General features: G+C 44.3%; 1 protein-coding gene across 3 annotated transcripts in view; it reads left to right on the top strand.

Moving 5' to 3' along the window:
• DTWD2 (DTW domain containing 2) overlaps positions 1-25,333 on the top strand; it is a 436,550-nt gene that overhangs the window by 154,559 nt on the left and 256,658 nt on the right. For all 3 annotated transcript variants that reach the window (XM_073554167.1, XM_073554231.1, XM_073554109.1), the window contains one exon: positions 970-1,060. In XM_073554167.1, coding sequence (XP_073410268.1) covers positions 970-1,060 — 91 coding nt within the window. The remainder of the gene's footprint in view (positions 1-969; positions 1,061-25,333) is intronic.

The raw sequence follows: 25,333 nt of genomic DNA, 5'->3' as shown, positions 1-25,333 counted from the left end.
GGCCTATGGGCGTCGCCGATTATAGCTTGTGTTTCATACCAAGTGGTTCCGGTCTGGAGTGGAGGTGTTCAAGAGAGAGAGATTCATATCTGGTGTCGTATGATCCGTCGTTATCCTTTCTCCTTCCCATATTTGTGTCTAGTTGTGCCCTGTTCACATTACTGTTTATTCCTGTGTGTGTGCGGCGCAGTGCAGTTTAAGTTCTCCCTGTCTGTCATTATTTGTGTGGGAGCTTTGGTGGTGACTTCTCACTGGGTGGAGGGTGGAGGGTTAAGTGCAGGGCTGAGCAGGAGATAAGGAAAGGTCGGAGGCTCAGGCATTTGCACCTTCAGCAAAAACCCTGGGTTGAGGGTCAGACAGGGTTTCCCCTAGTAAAGGGACACCACAGGGGCCCCGGGTCTTTCAGCCTTAGTTGAACTTAGCCCCCGTGACAATCACGTGCGGTTGTTATGACATGTGAGCCTTGTGCCCATTCAACGCTGGCACCAATGTCTCCTTCGGACGTACGTAAACAAGAGCAACGGAACCTGCGGGAGCCTCAGGAACGCAAGTGCCGACACCACTGGAACAACGGCATCACGGGAGGTGAGTATAGGTGTTTTTATTTTTTCGGGGTCAAACATGAGGAAGGAGAAGGATGCTATATAATATATGAGGTGGGATAACCCTTTGGAGGGTTAAATTAGCAAATGTGGCAATCTTGGCTTCTCTTTGGTCTTGCTTCAACAAAGCTAGTGGCCACCTATCAGAATTTCTAGCTAAGCTGAAGCCAAAGTAAAGAAATGTAACTGTATTTTTACAATCTTTAAACTTTTGTACTGGAAATGTATATAATAATAGTATAGTGAAATATAAAGGCGATGTTGATCGTTTTACTGTTAGGAATTCACTTTTCATAATAATAGTCATTGTCTTATATTTTTTCCCAATATCCATTAACGTTCTTTTTTTTTTCTCCGATTCTTCCAGCCGTCCTGAGAAGGTGTGTCTGTGTCCTTTCCTGCCAGCTCATCCTCTCAGTGTTTCCACACGTTTATACATTGTTCAGCATCCAGCTGAGGTGAGTAGAGACATGGGAAGAGTTCAAGGTCAATCACCTTGTCTAGTCCAGAGTTGTGGGAAGAGATGGAACATTATCTCCCAGCATCTCCAACCTCCTGCTGTGCCCGGGGCAGACATATTAAGTGCTCTTCTTTTTAACTGTTTGCCTATCGTCTCCATATCCTTTTTGTGTGTGTTAAAGATGGTGAATAGTTAAAGTGTAACCGATGTTTTAATTTTAATTTCAGAAACCAATAGTATATATCGTGTGGGCAATTAATTTTCCCGAGGGGCCACATGAGAGACCATGACTGTTGTGGAGGGCCAAACCAATAGCTTGAAATTAATTCTACATATTAATTTATTAATATTAATTGTATCACTTAATATTGAGCAGAATTAAGCATGCTGACACCCCCTATATATCTTTAACCCCCCACAGCCCCTTATATACAGCATGAGCCTCACACAGACTCCACCCATATACGGCATGAGCCACACACAGCCTCCCCCTTTTTCGGCACGAGCCTCACACAGCCTACTACATATGTGGCATGTACAGCATGAGCGCCACACAGCCTTCCCCATGTACAACATGAGCCCCACACAGCCTCCCCATGTACAGCATGAGCCCCACACAGCCTCCCCATGTACAGCATGAGCCCCACTCAGCCTCCCCATGTACAGTACAGCATGAGCCCCACTCAGCCTCCCCATGTACAGCATGATCCCCACAGAGCCTCCCCATGTACAACATGAGCCCTACACAGCCTCCCCATGTACAGCATGAGCCCCACACAGCCTCCCCATGTACAGCATGTGCCCCACGCAGCCTCCCCATCTAGAGCATGAGTCCCACACAGCCTCCCCATGTACTGCATGTGCCCCAGTTTCCCCATATACTGCATGAGGCCCCACACAGCCTCCCCATATACTGAATGAGCCCCACACTGCCTTCTTATATACAGCATGAGCCCTACAGTCTCTACACATACTGAATGAGGCCCCACACAGCCTCCCCATATACTGATTGAGCCCCACACAGCCTCCCCATATTTTGCATGAGCCCCATAAGGCCTCCCTATAAACTGCATGAGCCCCACACAGCCTTCCCATATACTGCATGACAGTATACAGCCTTCCCATAGCCTCCCCATTTGCAGCATGTCACCCCCATAGCCTCCCCATGTGCTGCACGTAACCCCCATAGAATCCACAATCCACATGTGTTGTACGTCACACCCATAGAATCCCCATGTGCTGTACGTCACCCTCATAGAATCCCCATGTTCACCCCCATAGAATCCCTATGTTCACTTCCATAGAATCCCCATGTTCACCCCCATATTCATACACATGAAAAAAAAAACATCACATACTCACCTTGGTCCAATTCTCAGGCGCTCTGCTTCTGTGCTTCTGCCTCCGGAGCGCTGACTCTCCAGCGGTACACAGCTGACGCGATGAAATGATGTCATCGCTTCAGCTGTATCACACGCTGACTGGTGGAGGTAGTGGCCGGAGGCCCCTCCTCCACCAATGCTTACTGCGGGAGACAGCGAGCAGGCGGGCACGGTGCGGCCCGTGTACCTCAGGTTTCCAGCCCCACGGCTCTCTCGGTCCGCAGGCCGGACTGAGACAGCCAGAGGGCCGGATGTGGCCCGCGGGCAACACTTTGCCCAGGTCTGGTATATATGACAATAAGCAACTTTTTAATATATCTTACCAGAAAATTTGCTTCTTTCTCTACCAAAATTGATCAGTCATTATCAGAATTCTCACTTTTGGGATAAAATCTGTATTCAGTGAAGACAGACTCTCCCATTACTGAGATAGGAGATGACAAGTACTACTGATACAATTCTATGTAGATAGGAGGCGGAGAAGTGTATGCATAGAAGTGTGTCTGTAGCAAAAAGCCTAAAGAGATGGACTGGGATATATAAGTGGGAGCATGCAGCGTGTTGGCGCATGTTCACACTGCCCACTAAACAGACAAAACTAAAGATAAAAACATAATAAGCAAATACCCTGCAGTCAATGAATGTACAGCAATAGTGCATGAAAATAATACAGGGGGATTAATTAAGATAATTTCGATTAAAAAAAAAAAATGTAAAAGCCATTCCACCACATCACGGATGATATGGAAACAGCAGAGCACACTCCTAAATTTCAGATATTTATGTGTTATTCTTTTGGTTAATTACTGTCTTGCTTTAGGCATATATGGATGATAAGAGGAGTTCCTGATTCAGCTGACGCTGTCTTGGTATTTGATCCAAGGTATCAGCTCAGCCCCCCAGGCTGGGAACCTGCTTTTCCCCCTATTTGTGACACATTTGGAGACCATTAGGCCCGTGTATATGCGGCTAATGCTTCATCAATGATCTTCTTGTTCAGCATGCCGCGCTCTAAGCTCTTAGACAAAGTTTCTTTTTCATTTTTAGGACAGATTTAATAGCTGCCTTGGGATTTTAGGCAAATGTATCCTCTTCTTTGTTTTTATGTGAATGTATAAGGACTGTAACAAGAAGCTGAGCGATCTTCTGGATGCCTGACTGTCATTCCCATCATAGTCATAGACGACTCAACCCCATGAGTGTCTTTCCTTGACACACACTGGAGACCACTGCCCTGACGCAACCTTCCGTTTTCTCCTGCTCTCTCTGTCTCTCGCCGTGACATCCTCCAGCCCTAGATTACATTTTGTGATTCTGATATTCAGCATTTATCAGTGTAAATGTGTAAGCCATGAAGGCAGCTCGCGACATGCAAACCTTGTTTATGACAAGAGCCTAGAGAAAAATTCCCATTTTCGTATTTAAGATCTTCCGTGAAGTGTTCCCTACCACATTGTACTATTGTAAATTTGATCTCGGCGTAGTCATAACTCTGCGTCTGTGCCGTTACTGCATGTCAGAGGACATTAATTAGGAAGAGAAAACCGGTTTTGTTATTTTGCTTTCGGGATGACACAATGTCAAGAACATTGTGAAGAACAAGCTCAAAGGAGAGTTTGAACCTCAGCTTTAGTAGTTTAATAGCCTCGTGAAGGGTCGGGTTTACATGATAAACATTTGCTTCTTTCCAAGTATTTTAAAATGGTCTATTGTAAAATTATAATATATGTCCTATTGTGGGACTATAATGGAGTCTCTCGCATCCCAATAAATCAAGAACAGCAAAGCATAGTTTGAGAAGAATCATACCTTTTATTTTAAAATCCGTTGGCTCATTTTAATAAATACTCTTTTATTTCTGCATGCTAATCGGATGCTCTTTGGGCATGGCCGACAGCCGTGTTTTACTTGTTTGACAGCCCTAGTTTCACAGGGAGCCAGCAGTGTCTCTACTGAAATCTCACACATGCGCTGTTCGCACTGATGGGGAACAACTCCAGGATGAAGGATCTTGTACTCATGCTACGGTGCAAGCGCAACATTTCAACCAAGACGGTGGTGATTCCCGTGAAGCTGGCAATCAACAAGATGTAAAGAGTAACTTGTTTATTCATAAAGTAATAGTACACATATAAATAGAAAACTTTATAATATCTGTAATCAGAGAAATGTGTTTCTTTCTTCTCCTGAACTGATTATTTGCTCTCAATGCATTACTGAGATAGGAGATAACAGTTGGTGCTTTTAAATTTCTATAGAGAGGGGAGGAGCAGCTAGAGGCATAAACCGACATTCTGATACATGTTCTCCTGAAGCAACAGTTACAGTTCTCCATAGAACTCTGAGCACCAACTGTCATTTCCTATCTCAGCAATGGGAAAACCTGTATTGACCGAAGACATATTTTTCTTGTGATTAGAGATTTTTGAGAATGAATGATTAGTTCAAAAGGAGAAAAAAGCTGATTGTTCTAATAAGATACCATATATTGCAAAGTTTCTTATTTTCACTTGTAGTAATGATTTATGTAGGAAAAAAAAATTAAAACAACGGCTACTCTTCTGAGGTAGCGCTGTCATTCAAGTAGGGGATACTCGCTCAGCAGCCACAAAATCAGATCCGGCACAGGTTTTCATAAAGCATAACACAGTCCATGCGGTTTATTCCTCCTTCATAAACCCATAGAAGCAACATAAACAGCATTACAGCATAGCCTCCATTATAGCTTCACTCTGGTTAAGCCTGTGGTCACACAGGTTACTCAATGTCCATACTCAGGCTCTTCAGCCTCATCATTATCTCACCCACGTCAGGGTTTCCTCATGGCTGTTTCCCCACGCTGCAGACATCCACTCTCTTCTCTGGGACACTCAGACGCCGGCAGCCATGACACACAGCCACTCCACAGGCTGTTAGCCAGGAGATGCTTCTCCTAGCGGGACCTTCCACACTGGACCAACCGAGTCCCAGCATTCACCTCATGTGACCTACCCTGGCCACATTATATGGTCCATAGCCACGCCCACCGGGTCACATGACTATGACCTCATCACAGGTCCTTCACACACTCACATAGTCTTTTACAATAGGGTTCTTAAACACACCCCCTGGGTGGGTTTGGAGGTAACTAGTTCCTGACACATTGAACCAGCACCTCCGCAGTATCACTGCTGATTAACACACACATAAATCTTCATCTCAAGGCCACCCACCTTGAGATGCATAAGGTCATTCCGTATTTCACCATTCATCCACTCTCCTGGGACATCCATACAGCGCCCCCTAGCGGACACAGTGGTTACTACACCACACTCTCTTAGTGTGTTTTTAAAGCTGAAAAAGACACCACAGGACTGTTGTGCAGTTTGCATTTTTTTTCTCTGGCATATGCTCTTTATAGATGTGTTGGCTGTTAAGCTATGTATAATCCCAGCAGTTTTGATCCCAGGGCTGATAAATATTTTATTGACTTGCAGCTTGTTGTTTCTCATCTTCTATTTTGAGATAGAAGAATTATGCTTTGCTTTGTCTCAAATGGTTTCCTTGTTATATTTCTCATAGTACAAGCTGAAAAACAATATGTGCTAAAATCGAAATGCTTTCTTTTCCTATCCTGATATGATTTTGGGTTGGTCTCCTCAATTATTTAAAGGGGTTGTCCGGTCCAAATCGATAAGTGTGCAGTCACTCTGTGTGACTGCAGACTTCTGAATCCCCCTAGTGCTGCAGGGATTCACCAGTTTCGGATCCGTGAGTGGAGGGTATGTATGAGTTATATATACTCCCAGCCAGTGGGCACGCTCTCGCTCTCCATACACTTGTATGGAGCAAGGCCACGCCCTCTAGTCGACCACTCCCACTGACTGGCTGCGTCACTAGGCCCTCGCCCCACGCCTGGAGTATGTATAGCTCATATAAACCCTCCGGTCCCGAGTCTGAAACCGGCGAATCCCCGCAGCTCAATATGTGCGCTGGGGAGATTCATAAGCCTGCAGTCACACAGGGTGATTGCAGACTTGTCGTTTTGGACTGGACAACCCCATGTGGAAGGTCGGCTCACTTAGCTGCTCCTCGAGATAGACACAGGCACACGTGGGATTAACCCCTTCACCCGCAAGGGTGGTTTGCACGTTCATGACCGGGCCAATTTTTACAATTCTGACCACTGTCCCTTTATGAGGTTATAACTCTGGAACGCTTCAACGGATCTAGGCGATTCTGAGATTGTTTTCTCGTGACATATTGTACTTCACTTTAGTGGTAAAATTTTTTCGCTATAACTTGCGTTTATTTATGAAAAAAACAGAAATATGGCAAAAATTTTGAAAATTTTGCAATTTTCAAACTTTGAATTTGTATGCCCTTAAAACAGAGAAATATGTGACACAAAATAGTTACTAAATAACATTTCCCACATGTCTACTTTACATCAGCACAATTTGGGAAACATTTTTTTTTGTTAGGAAGTTATAAGGGTTAAAATTTGACAAGCGATTTCTAATTTTTACAACAAAACTTACAAAACCATTTTTTTTAGGGACCACCTCACATTTGAAGTCACTTTGAGGGGTCTATATGGCAGAAAATACCCAAAAGTGACACCATTCTAAAAACTGCACCCCTGAAGCTACTCAAAACCACATTCAAGAAGATTATTAACCCTTCAGGTGCTTCACAGGAGCAGAAGCAACGTGGAAGGAAAAAATGAACATTTAACTTTTTAGTCACAAAAATAATATTTTAGCAACAATTTTTTTATTTTCCCAAGGGTAACAGGAGAAATTGGACCCCAAAAGTTGTTGTCAAATTTGTCCTGAGTACGCTGATACCCAATATATGGGGGGGAACCACTGTTTGGGCACAAGGCAGGGCTCAGAAGGGAAGGAGCCCCGTTTGACTTTTTCAACCTAAAATTGGCTGGAATTGAGATCGGACGCCATGTCGCGTTTGACGAGCGTCTGATGTGCCTAAACAGTGGAAACCCCCCACAAGTGACCCCATTTTGGAAACTAAACCCCCTAAGGAACTTATCTAGATGTGTGGTGACCACTTTGAACCCCCAAGGGCTTCACAGAAGTTTATAACACCCGGGCGTGAAAATAAAAAATCATATTTTTTCCACAAACATGATCATTTAGTCCCCAATATTTTGTTTTCCCAAGGGTAACAAGAGAAATTGCACCCCAAAGGTTGTTGTCAAATTTGTCCTGAGTACGCTGATACCCAATATGTTGGGGGGAACCACTGTTTAGGCACATGGCAGGGCTCAGAAGGGAAGGAGCCCCGTTTGACTTTTTCAACCTAAAATTGGCTGGAATTGAGATCGGACGCCATGTCACGTTTGACGAGCGTCTGATGTGCCTAAACAGTGGAAACCCCCCACAAGTGACCCCATTTTGGAAACTAGACCCCCTAAGGAACTTATCTAAATGTGTGGTGACCACTTTGAACCCCCAAGGGCTTCACAGAAGTTTATAGCACCCGGGCGTGAAAATAAAAAATCATATTTTTTCCACAAACATGATCATTTAGTCCCCAATATTTTGTTTTCCCAAGGGTAACAGGAGAAATTGGACCCCAAAGGTTCTTGTCAAATTTGTCCTGAGTACGCTGATACCCAATATGTGGGGGGGAACCACTGTTTGGGCACATGGCAGGGCTCAGAAGGGAAGGAGCCCCGTTTGACTTTTTCAACCTAAAATTGGCTGGAATTGAGATCGGACGCCATGTCGCGTTTGACGAGCGTCTGATGTGCCTAAACAGTGGAAACCCCCCACAAGTGACCCCATTTTGGAAACTAGACCCCCTAAGGAACTTATCTAGATGTGTGGTGACCACTTTGAACCCCCAAGGGCTTCACAGAAGTTTATAACACCCGGGTGTGAAAATAAAAAATCATATTTTTTCCACAAACATGATCATTTAGTCCCCAATATTTTGTTTTCCCAAGGGTAACAGGAGAAATTGGACCCCAAAGGTTGTTATCAAATTTGTCCTGAGTATGCTGATACCCAATATGTGGGGGGGAACCACTGTTTAGGCACATGGCAGGGCTCAGAAGGGAAGGAGCCCCGTTTGACTTTTTCAACCTAAAATTGGCTGGAATTGAGATCGGACGCCATGTCACGTTTGACGAGCGTCTGATGTGCCTAAACAGTGGAAACCCCCCACAAGTGACCCCATTTTGGAAACTAGACCCCCTAAGGAACTTATCTAGATGTGTGGTGACCACTTTGAACCCCCAAGGGCTTCACAGAAGTTTATAACACCCGGGCGTGAAAATAAAAAATCATATTTTTTCCACAAACATGATCATTTAGTCCCCAATATTTTGTTTTCCCAAGGGTAACAGGAGAAATTGGACCCCAAAGGTTGTTATCAAATTTGTCCTGAGTATGCTGATACCCAATATGTGGGGGGGAACCACTGTTTAGGCACATGGCAGGGCTCAGAAGGGAAGGAGCCCCGTTTGACTTTTTCAACCTAAAATTGGCTGGAATTGAGATCGGACGCCATGTCACGTTTGACGAGCGTCTGATGTGCCTAAACAGTGGAAACCCCCCACAAGTGACCCCATTTTGGAAACTAGACCCCCTAAGGAACTTATCTAGATGTGTGGTGACCACTTTGAACCCCCAAGGGCTTCACAGAAGTTTATAACACCCGGGCGTGAAAATAAAAAATCATATTTTTTCCACAAACATGATCATTTAGTCCCCAATATTTTGTTTTCCCAAGGGTAACAGGAGAAATTGGACCCCAAAGGTTGTTGTCAAATTTGTCCTGAGTATGCTGATACCCAATATGTGGGGGGGAACCACTGTTTAGGCACATGGCAGGGCTCACAAGGGAAGGAGCCCCGTTTGACTTTTTCAACCTAAAATTGGCTGGAATTGAGATTGGACGCCATGTCACATTTGACGAGCGTCTGATGTGCCTAAACAGTGGAAACCCCCCACAAGTGACCCCATTTTGGAAACTAGACCATCTAAGGAACTTATCTAGATGTGTGGTGACCACTTTGAACCCCCAAGGGCTTCACAGAAGTTTATAACACCCGGGCGTGAAAATATAAAATCCTGTTTTGTTCCCACATAAATGATCATTTAGTCCCCAATTCCCAAGAGTAACAGGAGAAATTGGACCCCAAAAGTTGTTGTTCAATTTGTCCTGAGTACCCTGATACCCCACATGTGGGAGAAAACTACTGTTTGGGCACACGTCAGGGCTCGAAAGGGAAGTAATGACGTTTTGGAAAGCAGACTTTGATGGAATGGTCTGCGGGCGTCATGTTCCATTTGCAGAGCCCTTGATGTTCCTAAACAGTAGAAACCCCCAATAAGTGACCCCATTTTGGAAACTAGACCCCCTAAGGAACTTATCTAGATGTGTGGTGAGCACTTTGAACCCCCAAGTGTTTCACTAAAGATTATAATGCCCAGGCGTGAAAATATAAAATCCTGTTTTGTTCCCACATAAATGATCATTTAGTCCCCAATTTTTAATTTTCCCAAGAGTAACAGGAGAAATCGGACCCCAAAAGTTGTTGTTCAATTTGTCCTGAGTACCCTGATACCCCACATGTGGGAGAAAACTACTGTTTGGGCACACGTCAGGGCTCGAAAGGGAAGTAATGACGTTTTGGAAAGCAGACTTTGATGGAATGGTCTGCGAGCGTCATGTTCCATTTGCAGAGCCCTTGATGTTCCTAAACAGTAGAAACCCCCAATAAGTGACCCCATTTTGGAAACTAGACCCCCTAAGGAACTTATCTAGATGTGTGGTGAGCACTTTGAACCCCCAAGTGTTTCACTAAAGATTATAATGCCCAGGCGTGAAAATATAAAATCCTGTTTTGTTCCCACATAAATGATCATTTAGTCCCCAATTTTTAATTTTCCCAAGAGTAACAGGAGAAATCGGACCCCAAAAGTTGTTGTTCAATTTGTCCTGAGTACCCTGATACCCCACATGTGGGAGAAAACTACTGTTTGGGCACACGTCAGGGCTCGAAAGGGAAGTAATGACGTTTTGGAAAGCAGACTTTGATGGAATGGTCTGCGGGCGTCATGTTCCATTTGCAGAGCCCTTGATGTTCCTAAACAGTAGAAACCCCCAATAAGTGACCCCATTTTGGAAACTAGACCCCCTAAGGAACTTATCTAGATGTGTGGTGAGCACTTTGAACCCCCAAGTGTTTCACTAAAGATTATAATGCCCAGGCGTGAAAATATAAAATCCTGTTTTGTTCCCACATAAATGATCATTTAGTCCCCAATTTTTAATTTTCCCAAGAGTAACAGGAGAAATTGGACCCCAAAAGTCGTTGTCCAATTTGTCCTGGGTACTCTGGTACCCCACATGTGGGAAAAAACTGTTTAGGCACACGTTGGGGCTCGAAAGGGAAGTAGTGTTGTTTTGGAATGCAGACTTTGATGGTCTGCTGGCGTCATGTTCCATTTGCAGAGTCCCTGATGTGCCTAAACAGGAAAAAACCCCACATATGACATCATTTTGGATACTAGACCCTCAATGAACAAATCTAGATGTGCCCCCAACTAATCTAATGTAAATTAGTAGTGCATGGAGGTGTGGTACAATTTGAAGCAATCCTTCATGCACAGGCCAGGTTTTTCGGGGCAGGTGTCGCACTGGTAAGTGGTGTCCCTGCGTATTCCTTTTTTGTAACACACTCGACACCTTTTTTGCGGCTTACCTTTGCTTGGGGTTGGCGGGACCACCCCCGGAAAATGCTGACCTGGGACAATACGAGCACCTTCAGTTCCTGAAGTACTGGGGCCCGCTCCTTCCTGAGCGCCAAACATCATGGCCTTAACCACTACCTCCTGGAAATGAAGGTACGCCGTATCGCTGGGGCATGCACATTGTGACAGCAGGAATGCGTTGAGCATTGCCATTTGGACGATGTGCACGGCCAGCTTTTTGTACCACACCTTGGCCTTCCTCAATGCATTGTACGGTTGGAGGAGTTGATCGGAGAGATCAACTCCCCCCATTTTTTTGTTGTACCCCACTACACATGTCGGTTTGAGGACCTGTGTAGAGGTACCCCGTACAGTGCAGAGGGTACTGCCATCACCGTGTATGGTGGTCAAGAGATGGACATCTCTCTTGTCCTTGTACTTGACCACCAGCAGGTGGTCGCTACATTGGGCTCTGCTCTCACCTTTTCGGAGCATCTGCCCAAGTAGCGTCTTCGGGAGGCCTCTCTGATTTTTGCGGACAGTACCGCAGGCTGCGGTACGTCGCTCAGAGAGGGATTTGTAGAGTGGGATGCTGGTATAAAAGTTATCAGTGTAGAGGTGATAACCTTTATCCAGCAGTGGGTGCACCAAATCCCACACAATTTTCCCACTCACTCCCAGGAGAGGAGGACACTCAGGGGGTTCAATCCGGGTGTCCTTCCCTTCGTAAACTCTAAACTTGTGGGTGTACCCTGAGGTACTCTCACACAACTTATAGAGTTTGATTCCGTACCTGTCCCTCTTACTGGGAAGGTATTGACGGAATCGCAGCCTTCCCTTGAAGTGAACCAAGGACTCATCCATGCAGATGTCCCTTTGGGGCACGTACACTTCAGCAAACTTTTTGTTGAAGTGTTCGATGACCGGCCGAACTTTGAACAGACGGTCAAAGTTGGGGTCATCTTGTGCGGGACACGCTGCATTATCAGTATAATGCAGAAACTTGTGGATGGCCTCAAAACGCGTCCGGGCCATGACCATTCGGAACACTGGAGTGTTGTATAAAATATCAACACTCCAATATTGCCGAATTTCCGGCTTCTTCAGTATCCCCATATGGAGGACCAGGCCCCAAAACTGCGTCATTTCAACTGCGTCTACAGGAGACCAGTTTGAAAATGTTGAACGCGGGTTTTGCTCCAAAAATTGACGAGCGTACAAATTAGTTTGCTCCACCATGAGGTTAACAAAATCCTCAGAGAAAAAGACTTTGAAAAAGTCAATTTCTGTGAGGCCGGTGGTGTCAAACTTGATTCCTGATTCTGCCACAAAATCAGGAATCAGTGGCTCGTAATTTTCGGGGGGCGAGGTCCATACGGGGAGCACTGGGTCAGCTGCGGGCATGGTGGGCGCTGCCTCATCTTCTGTCCTGGAGCGTCTGCGTGGCGGTTCCGCAGGACCCGAGGAGGAAGATGAGGAGGGGGAAGAGGAAGAAGAAGAGGATGAAGAATCCGAAAAATAAAGAAAAGTCGGATCGTCATCCAAATCGCTATCAGTTTCGGAGGCAAGTAAAGCATACGCCTCCTCCACTGAATAGCGCTGTTGGGATGAATTTGATGACATTTTTGTGTAAATATGGTGCTTGGGTGTACACTTTATTGAAAACTGTATGTGTACGTGAGGGGGGGGGGGAGTGATTGGTGTAAACTTTCTGTAAAGAAAAAGCTGTGGAAAAAAGTCTAAAACAGCAGGCCCTAGCTGATAAGTGTCACTTATCAAAACTAGGCTGCTGGATGTGCGCACGGGGTGGCGCAAGGGGGGGTGGAAAAAAAAAAAAAGGAAAACGGCAAACTCTGATAAGTGAACTGTGTCACTTATCCAAGTTTCGCAGCTGCGGGATGTGTGTACGGAGGGGCTAAGGAAAAAAAAGCGAGCTCAAGTGTTGATCGGTGAACTGCGTCACCAATCAACGCTCGGCAGCTGCGCACGGAGGTGGCGCAAAAGTGGGGTGGAGGGGGGTAAAAATAGGGGGAAGGGGGATGGGGGCATTGGGGTGGATGAAGATAGATTGGGCAGGGATCAACAGTTAGGGTTGTAGTTAGGTGGCACAAAGGGGGTGAAAAAAAAAGAAAAACGGCAGGCACAAGCTTGGATAAGTGACGTGTGTGGGGGGATGTGGGGGGATGAAGATAGATTGGGGGGTGAAGATAGATTGGGCAGGGGATCAGGGATCAATTAACACTTACAATTGTAGTTTTCTTTCTTCTTCTTCTTCTTTCTTCTGCAGGGATTGTGATGCTACAAGCTGTGGCACCACAATACCCAGCACAGGAGCTCTTGCTGTGTCCGACCTCTCTGCAGGAATCCTCAGCTAGAGTGAGGACCCCTGCAGACAGGTCAGAGGCAGGTCAGGGGGCAGGTCACAGAGCGGTCACATCGCTGCTGTGACCTGTCATTGGTGGGATCGAATGATTACATCGATCCCACCAATCCCTGATCTGCCTGGTGACCATGGCAACTGCCTAGAATCGGAGCTCACAGCTCCGATTACTAGGCAGGTCATGCCCAGGTCACCAGCAGGGCACAGAGCGGTCACGTGACCGCAGCTGTGCCCTGTGGTTGGCGCGATCGCCGATCTAATCGATCGCGCCAGCCAACTCCTGCAGGCCCTGCTGGGCCTGCATCAGGCTCCAGCACGATCGGTGCTAATATAGCACCGATCCTGGCCGGTACTGGCAGGGCACAGCGGCGATATAGCGCCGCTGTGCACTGCGATTGGCGCGATCGATCAGATCGGCGATCGCGCCAATCCGGGTGCTTTTTGCCGGTGCCTGGCGTTGCCAGGCACCAGCTCTAGGATCGAGTACATCGGTACTCGATCCCCGCCTAGGACATCATTGTTTCAGCCAAGCTGATTGGCTGAAACAATGAGAAACGCTGCGATTGGCTGTTCAGAATTGAACAGCCAATCACAGCGCTCTGGATGCCGGGGGGGCGGGATCGCAGCCCGGGATGCCGACGCCATCTTTTCTAAGGTGAGATGGCGTCGGAATTTTAATGCGATCACCGTGACTTCTGTCGCGGTATCGCATTAAAGGGCCCGACGTACTATCCCGTCCACGGTCATACGGGCCCGGGTACCGTGGACGGGATAGTACGTCGGATGTCAGGAAGGGGTTAAAGTCTCTGGGTGGTGTATTGTATCATAAACCCAAAAGTGGTAAAAGTAAAGACATCCTTTCTGGCTCAAAAGGAAATAAAAATTCCATAAACAGTCCTGCCCACCACTTCTAGGCTAACACATATGGTTGCTCTCACAGGAGCGTCAGCCTAGAGACTCGCTAGCCTCTACACAACAAAGACCACAGAAAAAAAACTGTCCGGACATTTATTTCCCCAGCCACACCCTAGAGGTGGAGATATGCTGAGTAGTCGTCCCGCCCATCTCTTACATACCCACCTAAAAACCCGCCGATAACATGGCCGCTTAACTCCTTCAGCACATATCATGCTGAAAAGAAAGTTATGGATTTCCAGATCACTGAGGAGAGCAGTCTCCGTGACACACATCTCTCCTCACATATAGTGCCAGTGACTCTGTCACACCCATTAAAGGTAAATGGATTTCCCATTTTAGTAAACAATGTTGTTTGGCTACCTACACTCCTGCTGTACATGTGGTCATCATTATTAATATTAAAGCACATCTGATAATTGATTGGTCAATTAATTGTAGCATAACAGCTGCTCTCCATGGTCTGTGTCACAGTGAAAATACAGTGGTTTCATCTCTTATAGAAACAGGGTGGTAAAAAGTGACAACCACAAAGCACCATTACTTCCATTCCAGACAATAGACTTGAAGAAAAGAACTCCCATCCTGAACTAGCTCTGCCTAGGAGCTGTCTAATGCATTATCCTGTCATTATTTGTATGTGAAGATAATGTTGGTTGCATAGACAATCTGCTATTGCATCACTGGGAGCAGCACCACACGGCATAGGAAAAGAAAACTCCATATTAAACCCCCTAAAGGGAGCAGAGGAGCTGATAGTCACCGTGAGTGACAAGGGAAAGCACAGGGAGCAGGAGACGCAGCAGCAGTCCCGAAGCAGGTGCAGCGGCAAACGCAGGGGCAGCGCCAGCACTCACAACGCCAGCGCACCTCTTCCCAACAGCGCAGCAGCAGCGGTCATTCAGGATCGCAGCGCAGCCGAAGCTCCACCATGGCAGCACAGCCAGAAGTGGATCCAGCGGTGGAAATAATCCCTACGCCCGAGACGGTATCCTTCGTTCCACAAGGAGGGTGAGTGATCTTCGTGAAAGTCCGCTCATTAATGTGTGGTTGTTATTCTCTTTTAGGAGAGGAAATGCACGGCCAAATCCAAGCACAGGGTATGTGCTATATGCGCTGAGGAGCTACCCTCTACATGGGAGAAAAAGCTCTGCGCGGAGTGCATAGAACAGACAATCCAGGAGGAATCCCCAAGTTTTGCTTTAGACCGCCAAACACTGATAAGAACCCAGGTCGAAGACGCCCTTAAGGGCGTTAGAACCTCAAAAAAAACGTAGATCCACGCATAGGTCTCCAGAGTCCAGTATTAGCGAGTCAGAAAGTGGAAAGTACAGGTGGCGGCCTTGGGAACTTTGTATAACCAGAACTTAGCCAAAAATCGTTGGGTTATGAGATTCATTAGAGCCTCAAGTAGATCCAGGCCGATCCCTCTACGCACCCCCCCCCCCATGGGATCTAAACCTAGTGCTAAACGCACTCACCAAATCTCCTTTCGAACCCATAGGGTCGGCTCCCTTAAAAATATTATCCCTTAAGACCTCACTCCTAGTAGCCTTAACTTCTGCCCGCCACATTAGTGATATGCAAGCTTTATCCGCCCACTCAACCTTCACTCAAGTACTGGATGATAGGCTGGGTCGGTTCCCTATCCCTATTACCCTATCTCCCCAAAGTTCCATCACAGTTTCATAGAGCCCAGGAGATCTCCTTACCCTCCTTCTGTCCCAGTCCCAAGAACAAAACAGAAGAGGTACTGTACACTTTAGATGTAAAAAGGTGCCTGGTCCAATACTTGATAACCACAAGGGAGTTTAGGAAGGATAGGGCTCTGCTTGTCTGCTTTCAGGGTCCACGGAAGGGTCAAAAAGTATCGAAGCCACACTGGCGAGATGGATAAGAGAGGCCATCACCCTATCCTACTGCTCTTGCGGGGCGGCCATCCTGGAGGACGTAAGGGCCCATTCAGCCAGGGCAGTGGCATCATTCTGGGTGGAGAAAGCCGGCGCTTCAATAGACCAGATATGTAGAGCAGCCACTTGGTCTTCCCCCTGTACATTTTTCAAACATTACCGTCTAGACTTGACCTCCTTTTCAGATCTCACCTTTGGGAAAAGGGTTCTGGAGGCGGTGGTCCCTCCCTAGATGTATAATCTTTGTAATTCTCTCCGTGGTGCCGTCATGGGGGAAAGAGAAAATCATAGTTACTTACCAATAACAGTATTTCTCTGATCCCATGACGGCACCTTTACATCCCCTCCCTTTCACACACAGGTGTGCACATTAGAGTGAGTCAATTAGCTTTAGTATTTAGCCACGCGGTGCCTCTGTTAAGCTTAATTATGATTAATTTTGGATTTTTGTATAACCATTTGAGTTGCAGCTGAAAGTTCTGTGTAATGCTCTGTAAACCAACTGATGTGGGAGAGAGGTACCGCCTTTTTCACCTGTAGGTTTCCTGTCCCTGAGGGCGGATCCCTCTCTCCGTGGTGCTGTCGTGGGATCAGAGAAATACCGTTATCGATAAGTAACTATGATTTTTCCCTAGTGCAGGGAATGAGGTGGTGTTGCATGACGTATTAGCAATCTCCACAAAGAAAAACTGTATCCCCTCCTAGAAAATGTCTGTCACCCTGCCAACAAGTACCTTGCTGTGCACCGATGAGGGGCAAGAATCCTGGAACAATTGTCTGCAGATGGAAATGTTTTCCTTTCTGACATTATAGAGTAGTTATCTTCATTAGATGCCAGTTAATTACCTTCTACAATCCCAATTTTAAAAGTGTTGGGACACTGTGTAGAGTGTAAAGAAAACAAAAATGCAATGATTTTGGAATACTCTTATAGCCATTTTTATTCACAACAGAACATAGAGCACATATCAGAAATAGAAAGTTAGATATTTCTGAAAGACAGTGGCCGCATCTTATATTTGCCAAAACTGCTGACAGGTTCGCTTTAAGTCATAAGATTCTGTATAAATAAAGCATGTTGAAGAGTCTTTCAGAAGCAAAGATGGTCAGAGGTTCACCAACCTGTGAACAATTGGGTTTAAAAATTCTAGAACAATTTTAGAAAATGTTCCTCAACGTAAAATTACAAAGAATTTGAATATCTCATAATCTACAGTACATAATATATAATGTAATCAAAAGATTGCATAAGGTTCAAAGCTGATGGTCAACATTGGATTTTCGTCATCGTTGGACCCTTAGGTGGCATTGCATTAAAACAGGCATGATTCGGTCATGTAAATCACTACATAAGCTCTGGAACACTTCCAGAAATGTTGACTGTTAACATGGTTCGCCGTGCAATCGACAAATGCAAGTTAATTCTGTCATCATTTACAGAAGAAGCTAAAGGTCAACACAATCCAGAAATTCTCTGGGTAAAAAAGCTAATTTAAAATGGTCTAAGGGAAAATGGAAAACTGTTCTGTGGACAGAGGACTCAAAATGTGAAATTCTTTATGAAAACCTTGGATACTGTGTCCTTCAGACTCAAGAGGAGAGGTACCGTCCAGCTTGTTAGGCCATAGTTCAAAAGCCTTCATCTCTAATTGGATGGGGCTTGCATTAGTGACCGTGGCATGAGCAGCTAACACATCTTGAAAGGCAATATCAACGCTGATTATGTAGAGGTTAGAGAACAACATGTGCTCCCATCCAGACATATATTTTTGGGAAGACCCTGCATATTTCATTTCAGCAACACAACGCTAAATCACATACTGCATTAATCACAACAGCATGGCTTTGCAGAAGATGAGTTGAGGTGATGAACTGGCCACCTGCAGTCCAAACCTTTCACCAATAAAAAATATTTGGTGCATCATTATGAATCAAAAAATCAAGCAAAGACGACCTAGGACTGTGGAGCTGCTAAAATCCTACATCAGACAAGAATGTGACAAAGATCCTCTCCTTAGCAACAGCAGTTGTACACAGGGCTGTGGAGTCGGTAAGCCAAACCAACGACTCCGACTCTGACTCCGAAATTTCCCTGACTTCTGACTCCGACTCCACTACTTCGACTCCACAGCCCTGCTTCACTACTGAGCATGTACATAGTGCAGCACAGATTCATCTCAACGAAAAGCCGAGGTCCTTAGATCAGGAACAGAGCAGACATTTATAGGACATTTCATAACTTTACCAAATTATTATGAAAACATTTACAGCACATCCTGCATTGTACTACTGTGCCCAATTTATTACATATTTTAGAAGTCAGAATCGGTCCATTTTATACCTCTTAATGAATTAGGCCCATCCTATTACTTCAGTTCTGGTGTGAGTTACTACACTAAAGCGACATACATTTTGATGAATTCGTCGGATGGGCTTAGCCACTCACCGTCGTGCCCATGCTCTTTAGTGCATGTGGCTGGGACTGGTGTAAAAACTCCAAAAGTTGCAAAATTTCTCAACTTCAAGATCCTCCAACATTTTGTGACTTTTTAAAGTGTTGACGTTAGAAAACTGACGAGAAGGCTTGGCTGAATCTGGGCCTAAAGGTCTCCTCTGCTCATGTGGTTAATTCACATAATAATGTAGATGTTTACACTTGACCTATGGCCGTATGTATGCGCTCACATAGAATACCTTCACTCAACCTGCCTCTTAGTATGGTGCAAGAATGTGAAAAGATAAATAGATGCTTGATTAAGAAATAATAACTGAAACTGCGCAGCCGTTCAGATCGCTGCGCATTTCTGACAGTTCATCCTGGGCTTTTAGAGGAGGATTGAAGGTGAAGTTAATTGCTCCTTATCAAAACCTAGATCTGTCATGTGTCGTACTTTTTTCTTTTTAGACTTCTCCAGCTTGTATATTCCCTTTGACAGAATGAGGTTGAAGGCCGTTATTCGCTATATATTATCATAAATGTTTAATTTACTGTAAATACCAGTTATGTTCATTGAACAAGGTTATTATATTTGTATATATAAAGGGAATAAAATAGCAACGCTTACACCGGTAGAGATTGATCTGGTAGTGTGTGTATATATATATATGGCATTTAAAGTGCCCCCCGAGGCAATAGAGCGTGAGGGGGTGAACTTCAATCATAAGAGATAATATGTAAAATAGGGTAGCCGTGACCCCAGTAATCCTATTCCTAATAAATTTCTTTACAACCCACTTCTTACTAATAAGAATCAAATGAAATTAGGCAGATGTAAAGGCATATTTTCAGACTACACACAGATGAACTGTAGTCTACTCTATAACCATAGGACACATATCCGTATAAGAGGTGTACAGCTATAGAAAAAATGGTTGCATAAGTGAATATATATTGCATGTACCTTTGTAATTGGTATAATGCCCATGTGATGCAAGAATATTTGCCATTGTTGTTTGACAGATCCTGTTCACAAAATATTCTTGCCTTTGAAAGCCCTTAGTAAACTACTTGATGGGTACCAGCATATTAAATGGATTTTTTCTGGAAAAAAAATAGATTGTCTTCACCCTCACTAGGTCCAGTTCTGTATCTCCCTCACTGATCCAGTAATTATTTGCTGGTAGCAAAGTCACGTCAACTACGCTACAGCTAATCACTGGATTCAGTGGCTCTGTCACTGTGGATAGCGCAAGCCGCTTAGCCCAGCACTACTGCTCTGTTGACAGGACGTCATTTTGCAGCAGGTACACAATCACCAGGGCAGCTGTTGAAATGTAGCATTGGACCTGGGGAGGAGGAGTACTGGATGTTTCTGTTATTTTTATTACAGGCATGCCTATGCCATGCAGATGAGAGTTGGAAAACCTGTTTAAGAGAGATGCAGACCACCTGTTCTTTACCCATCAAAGCATCATGCAGCTCGTGGGTGCTGTTGAATGAAACTGCTACTTAAAGCTTTTGGAAAGGGGTGATGCATTGACGTGCACCAGCTCTTCTAAGTGTATTGGGGTCTGTATGGCACAGTTGCCACCTCAAGCTGTTGGCTGCATCAGACTGTGTATACTGCTGCACTAAGGCCCTATGAGTGCTATATTACTGTCCTTGTATGATTAATTACAACGCTGAAGCTTGGAGTAAGCTCGAATGGAGTACCTATCCAGATAAAGCTTACTTACTTTAAAGGGGATATGTACTTTAAAAATGTGCCTAAGCTCTAACAGGCAGTTTGTTGCTACCTACCTGCCTGTTGTGCCAGGCGCCATTTTTACCCCGTACAGAGCAGTCACAGACCACTTCCTGCTGGCGATTCAGCTGCCTCTCAAGTCGACAGAGCGATGGCTTTTTTTCCGCCGTGGTCTATCAACGGGGCGGGGCCTCTGACAACATTCTGATTGAAAGTCAGCTCCCTCAGTTAGGCAGCAGGGATCCGACTGTCAATAAGAATGATGTTGGAAGTGCTGGCCTGTCAACAGAGCAGAGCTGAAAAGAAGTTGCCACTCTATAGACGTGTCAACAGCAAAGGCAGCTGAATCGCCGGCAGGAGCTGTCTGTGACTGCTCAGTGACGGGGAGGAACAGTGCTAGGCACAACATGCAGGAAGGTAGCAACTGCCTGCCTGTTACTACGTATGCACACTTTTTGTTTTTGTTTACAATGTCCCGGATATCCCCTTTAGGCTTTCCTGGTGGAAGCTCAGTGATGAAGTTAGTCTCATGCTGACAGTTATATTCAATCTCTATATACAGTATCTATGTACTGTATATACTGTACATACTGCTGCTCTTTCCCGGTTCTTGGAGGGGGATTGTTATTGCAGTGTATCACACTGTATCCCAAAGGATATTTTGAATCATTTCATCGTAGTTGTAAGTCAAGAGTCGGCCCAACCTATACCTCCGATGGAAGACACTAAGGTTATGCTAACAGACCTTAATAAGACAGAGTGGTGAACAAAATTGGTAAAATCCTACAGTGCATAGATTTAAAGGTTAATTATCTCTTCAAACCAGAATATCTGTAAATTGACTTTGGAATGTTTATTTAGTCCGAGCCCAATTTGTACCCTTACCTCTCCTTTTACACCCCTCTCCTTTCCTGCACAGCATGCAGCAGCCATGATATAATGGGTATGTAGGGTTGGGTTAGGCATGATTTTTTTTTCGTCGCCTGTACTAGAGCTTATGTGCTGCCTGCAGTTTCCACACTTCTCTCCGCCTGCCGATTTTCCTTGCGCAGGTCTCTGTTTTTGCTTTTATTCTCCACTTGACATTTAGATGTTGCCACTTTAATTAATATTGAATAAGCAAACTGCATAGTGCGGCAATGTTTGTAAAGGAACGTTCTTGTATATTATAGAAGTAGGATATGCTAACACAGAAAAATAAATACTTTTAAGTCTGGTGACTCTCCGACTCGAAAAGTGCTTATTAAAATTGTTAATATTAGAAGCTATGGAGCACCCTGCTGTTAGCCGGCGAGCACTCAGCGTCCACTTAAATTGGAAAGAACATTTGTACCAGTCTGCAGCAGATTTCAAGTAGGCTTTTTAATTTTAAGAAGGTATTGAATATATTGCTATTAATCTTAAAATTGCATGAACATTATTATAGAGTATATATTATATTTAATTGACTTCACAGGGACTCGCCTTTTCAGAGTGGTTGTACATAGGTCACGGGAAGAATGGCTGCAGTGTAATGTCCTGGCTTCATAGCTAAAGGCTACCCTAAATGGATCATATACTACAAGCAAAAAAATTACTGGAACTTTTTTCTTGATGGGTAATAGAAAATGGATTAAATATGTATAGCAAGGAATTAACCGATTGTGCAAATATATGGTAACAAAAAATATATTTGACTGCAGCATACTGCATGTGTATTGAGTCAGACATTACTAAATGTATGAGTGTCCCCTCAATCACTAGATCTTGAAACCATTCATTGGGTGCATTTTGACACAAATTTGACGGTCAAGTTTTCCATTCTTTAGCTGAAAATTTCTCCTAATGTGATTCATATAAATCTCAGAGTAATAGCTAGAGACAAGAAAAGAAGAAAAAAAGAAGCTCCTGCTAACTAGCTGCAATATGATCACCTCCACCTTCCCCAAATAAATCAGACACTCACTTTCCATTGGGGGGATAGATCCTATGTCCAGAGGCTCAACTCAAAGAGGGTCATCAATCTTGGTGCATGAATAATGTAATACTATCCCCTGTCCAGGTTCAGGGTTCTTTGCAGATGCAAGGTATTTTGGAGATTTCCCTTAGATTGTCTAGCATGGAAAGAGTTAAACATCTCCCTTGAAAAAGTTTTTCAATGACCCTCTGATGTGATGTATCCATTGTACCCACATTGTAACAAAACACTAACCTAGGACAAAATGCCATTTCTGGGATTTAGATGGATAACATAGAGCCATCAAAGGATGGGATCATGTTGACTCATTTTTGTTTCCGTCCACCTATACAGTGGTTTGCAAAACATTTCACTCCCTTGGCATTTTTTGTGTTTTGGTATCTCACAACCTTGAATTTCAGTTTTCTTTGAGGGTTTGCATCAGTTCATGTAAAGAACATGCCTATAATTGTGAACATTTGATTTTCTTAATTAAGGTGAAGAAAACAACAAATAGGACAAAATCACTGAAAATTTCAGTGTGCATAACTATTCACCCCCTAAAGTCAGTACTTTGTAGAGTCTCCTTTTGCAGCAATTACAGCTGCATGTCACTATGGATAAGTCTCTATGAGTTTTCCTCATCTTGCCACTGGGATTTTTGACCATTCCTCAAAGCAAAACTGCTCCAGCTCCTTCAAGTTAGATGGTTTCCTCTGGTGAACAACAATCTTCAAATCTGACCACATATTCTCAATTGGATTAAGGTCTGGGCGTTGAATAGGCCACTCCAAAACATTTACACATTTGCCCTTAAACCACTTAAGTGTTGCTTTGTTGCTGTGCATTGGGTCATTGTCTTGTTGGAAGGTGAACCTTCCTCCCAGTCTCAAATCATTGACAGACTGAAATAGGTATTTCACAAGAATATCCCTGTATTTCGCACCATCCATCTTCCCATTGACTTGGGACATTTTCCCTGTCACTGCTGCCAAAAAATATACCAATAGCATGATGCTGCCACCATGTTTCACTGTGGGCATGGTATTCTTGGGGTGATGAGCTGTGTTGGTTTGGCGCCAAACATAACGTTGACCTTGGTGGTCAAAAAGTTCAATTTTGGTCTCCTCTAACCATAGCACCTTCCTCCATACTTTTAGATAGTTTCCCACATGTCTTTTGGCAAACTCAAAACGAGCCTTAACATTTTTGTGTGTAAGTAAAGGCTTTTTTCTGCCCACTCTTCTATAAAAGACACTCGATGGAATGTACGGCTTATTGTGGTCGTATGAACAGATATTTCAGCCTCTGTTTGGGAACTCTGCAACTTCTTCAGGGTTACCTTTGGTCTCTGTGCTGCCTTTCTGATTAATGCCCTCGTTGCTTGGGTTGAGAGTTTTGGTGGGTGGCTATCTCTTGGCAGATTTGTTGTGGTACCATGTTCTTTCCATTTGATGATAATGAAATTGATGGTGCTCTGGGGGATCTTCAGAGATTGGGATGTTTTTTCTATTGTATTTCTCATAAACTTTGTCCCTGATTTGTTTGGAGATCTCCTTGGTCTTCATGGTGTTGTTTGGTTAGTGGTGCCTCTTGCTTAATGGTGGTGCAGCCTTTGTGGCCTTTCCATAAAGGTCTGTATATACTGACAGACCATGTGACACTGAGATTGCACACAGGTGGACTTCCTTTCACTAAGCATGTAACTTTATGAAGGTAATTGCTTATTCCAGAAATTTTTAGTGGCTTCATAACAAAAGGGGTGAATACATATGCACATGCCAATTTTTAGTTATTTGACCCCATAACTTTACTTTATGCCTAAATTCTTGCACTTCATTTCACCAACTTACACTATTTAGTGCTGATGCATAACACGCAAATCGGATTGCAAAAATATTTAAACACAAGATGTAATGTGACAAAATAGGTAAAAAAACAATACTTATGTAGTGTTTGATTTTTGAAATGTTTGGAAGTGAAAGCTGCAAGTCACTTGTTTTTAACAGAGCTGATATGCTTTTTCTTTATCTGGTTTGAAGTGCAATGTCTGTTAGAGGCCATAGGCTAAAAAAGGCTACCTTGGACAGTTTTGGCACTAGCGAACCAGATGCGAAAGAAGTCCAAATAACCGGGTAAGAACTAGGAGGGCAGTCAAGGCACAAAATCAAAAGACAAAGGAATAATCAGGAAACAGGCTGCAGTCGGGCAACAGGATTACAGCAAGCGAAACAGGAGCAAAGAGCAAAAGACAGAACCAGAGAAGACTAACGATAACTGGAACATGAGTGATATGGGAGTTGGAAAGGTTCTTCCTTCAATAAATGAAGCGATAATAAAATGGTGCTGTATGATGTGCATGTTTCAAAGATAATATAGATTATAGTAAAGACTTGGCACTCAAAAGGGAAAATTGAATTTGACAGTTACTTTATTGTACAAAGCATCCAGGTCAACAATTCTTGAACGTTTTCGGTCATACAATCGACCTTCATCAGAAAACGAAATTCACAGTTGATTTAACTGAAAGGGGCTGTAATGGAAAATTCCATATATCATTAGAGAGACAGCTGGCCTGTGTGGTAATGGGTAGTGAATATCTGGACTAAAAGTCTGGAATAAGAGGCATCTAGTAAGCAGCAGATGCTGAAGGTAATAACCTTGTTTTAAGTAGAGGAACACTGGATTTCAGGATTGGGACTGACAAAGGTCCTGATAAAATGATCTGAGATTTAATTAGAGGATATGCCACATGTTTGGCATAGCAGGCTTGTGTCCCTGATACGGGACTGGTACTGAGCGTCTCCTACAGCAGCTGTACACACGCCCGCCCGGACACAGACACAGCGCTATTCCCCT

This window comes from Dendrobates tinctorius, unplaced genomic scaffold (genome assembly GCF_039654945.1).
Source record: "Dendrobates tinctorius isolate UK_male_01 unplaced genomic scaffold, ASM3965494v1 ptg000003l, whole genome shotgun sequence".
In the NCBI taxonomy this organism is placed as follows: domain Eukaryota; kingdom Metazoa; phylum Chordata; class Amphibia; order Anura; family Dendrobatidae; genus Dendrobates; species Dendrobates tinctorius.
This window is presented reverse-complemented; position numbering and strand designations above follow the sequence as displayed.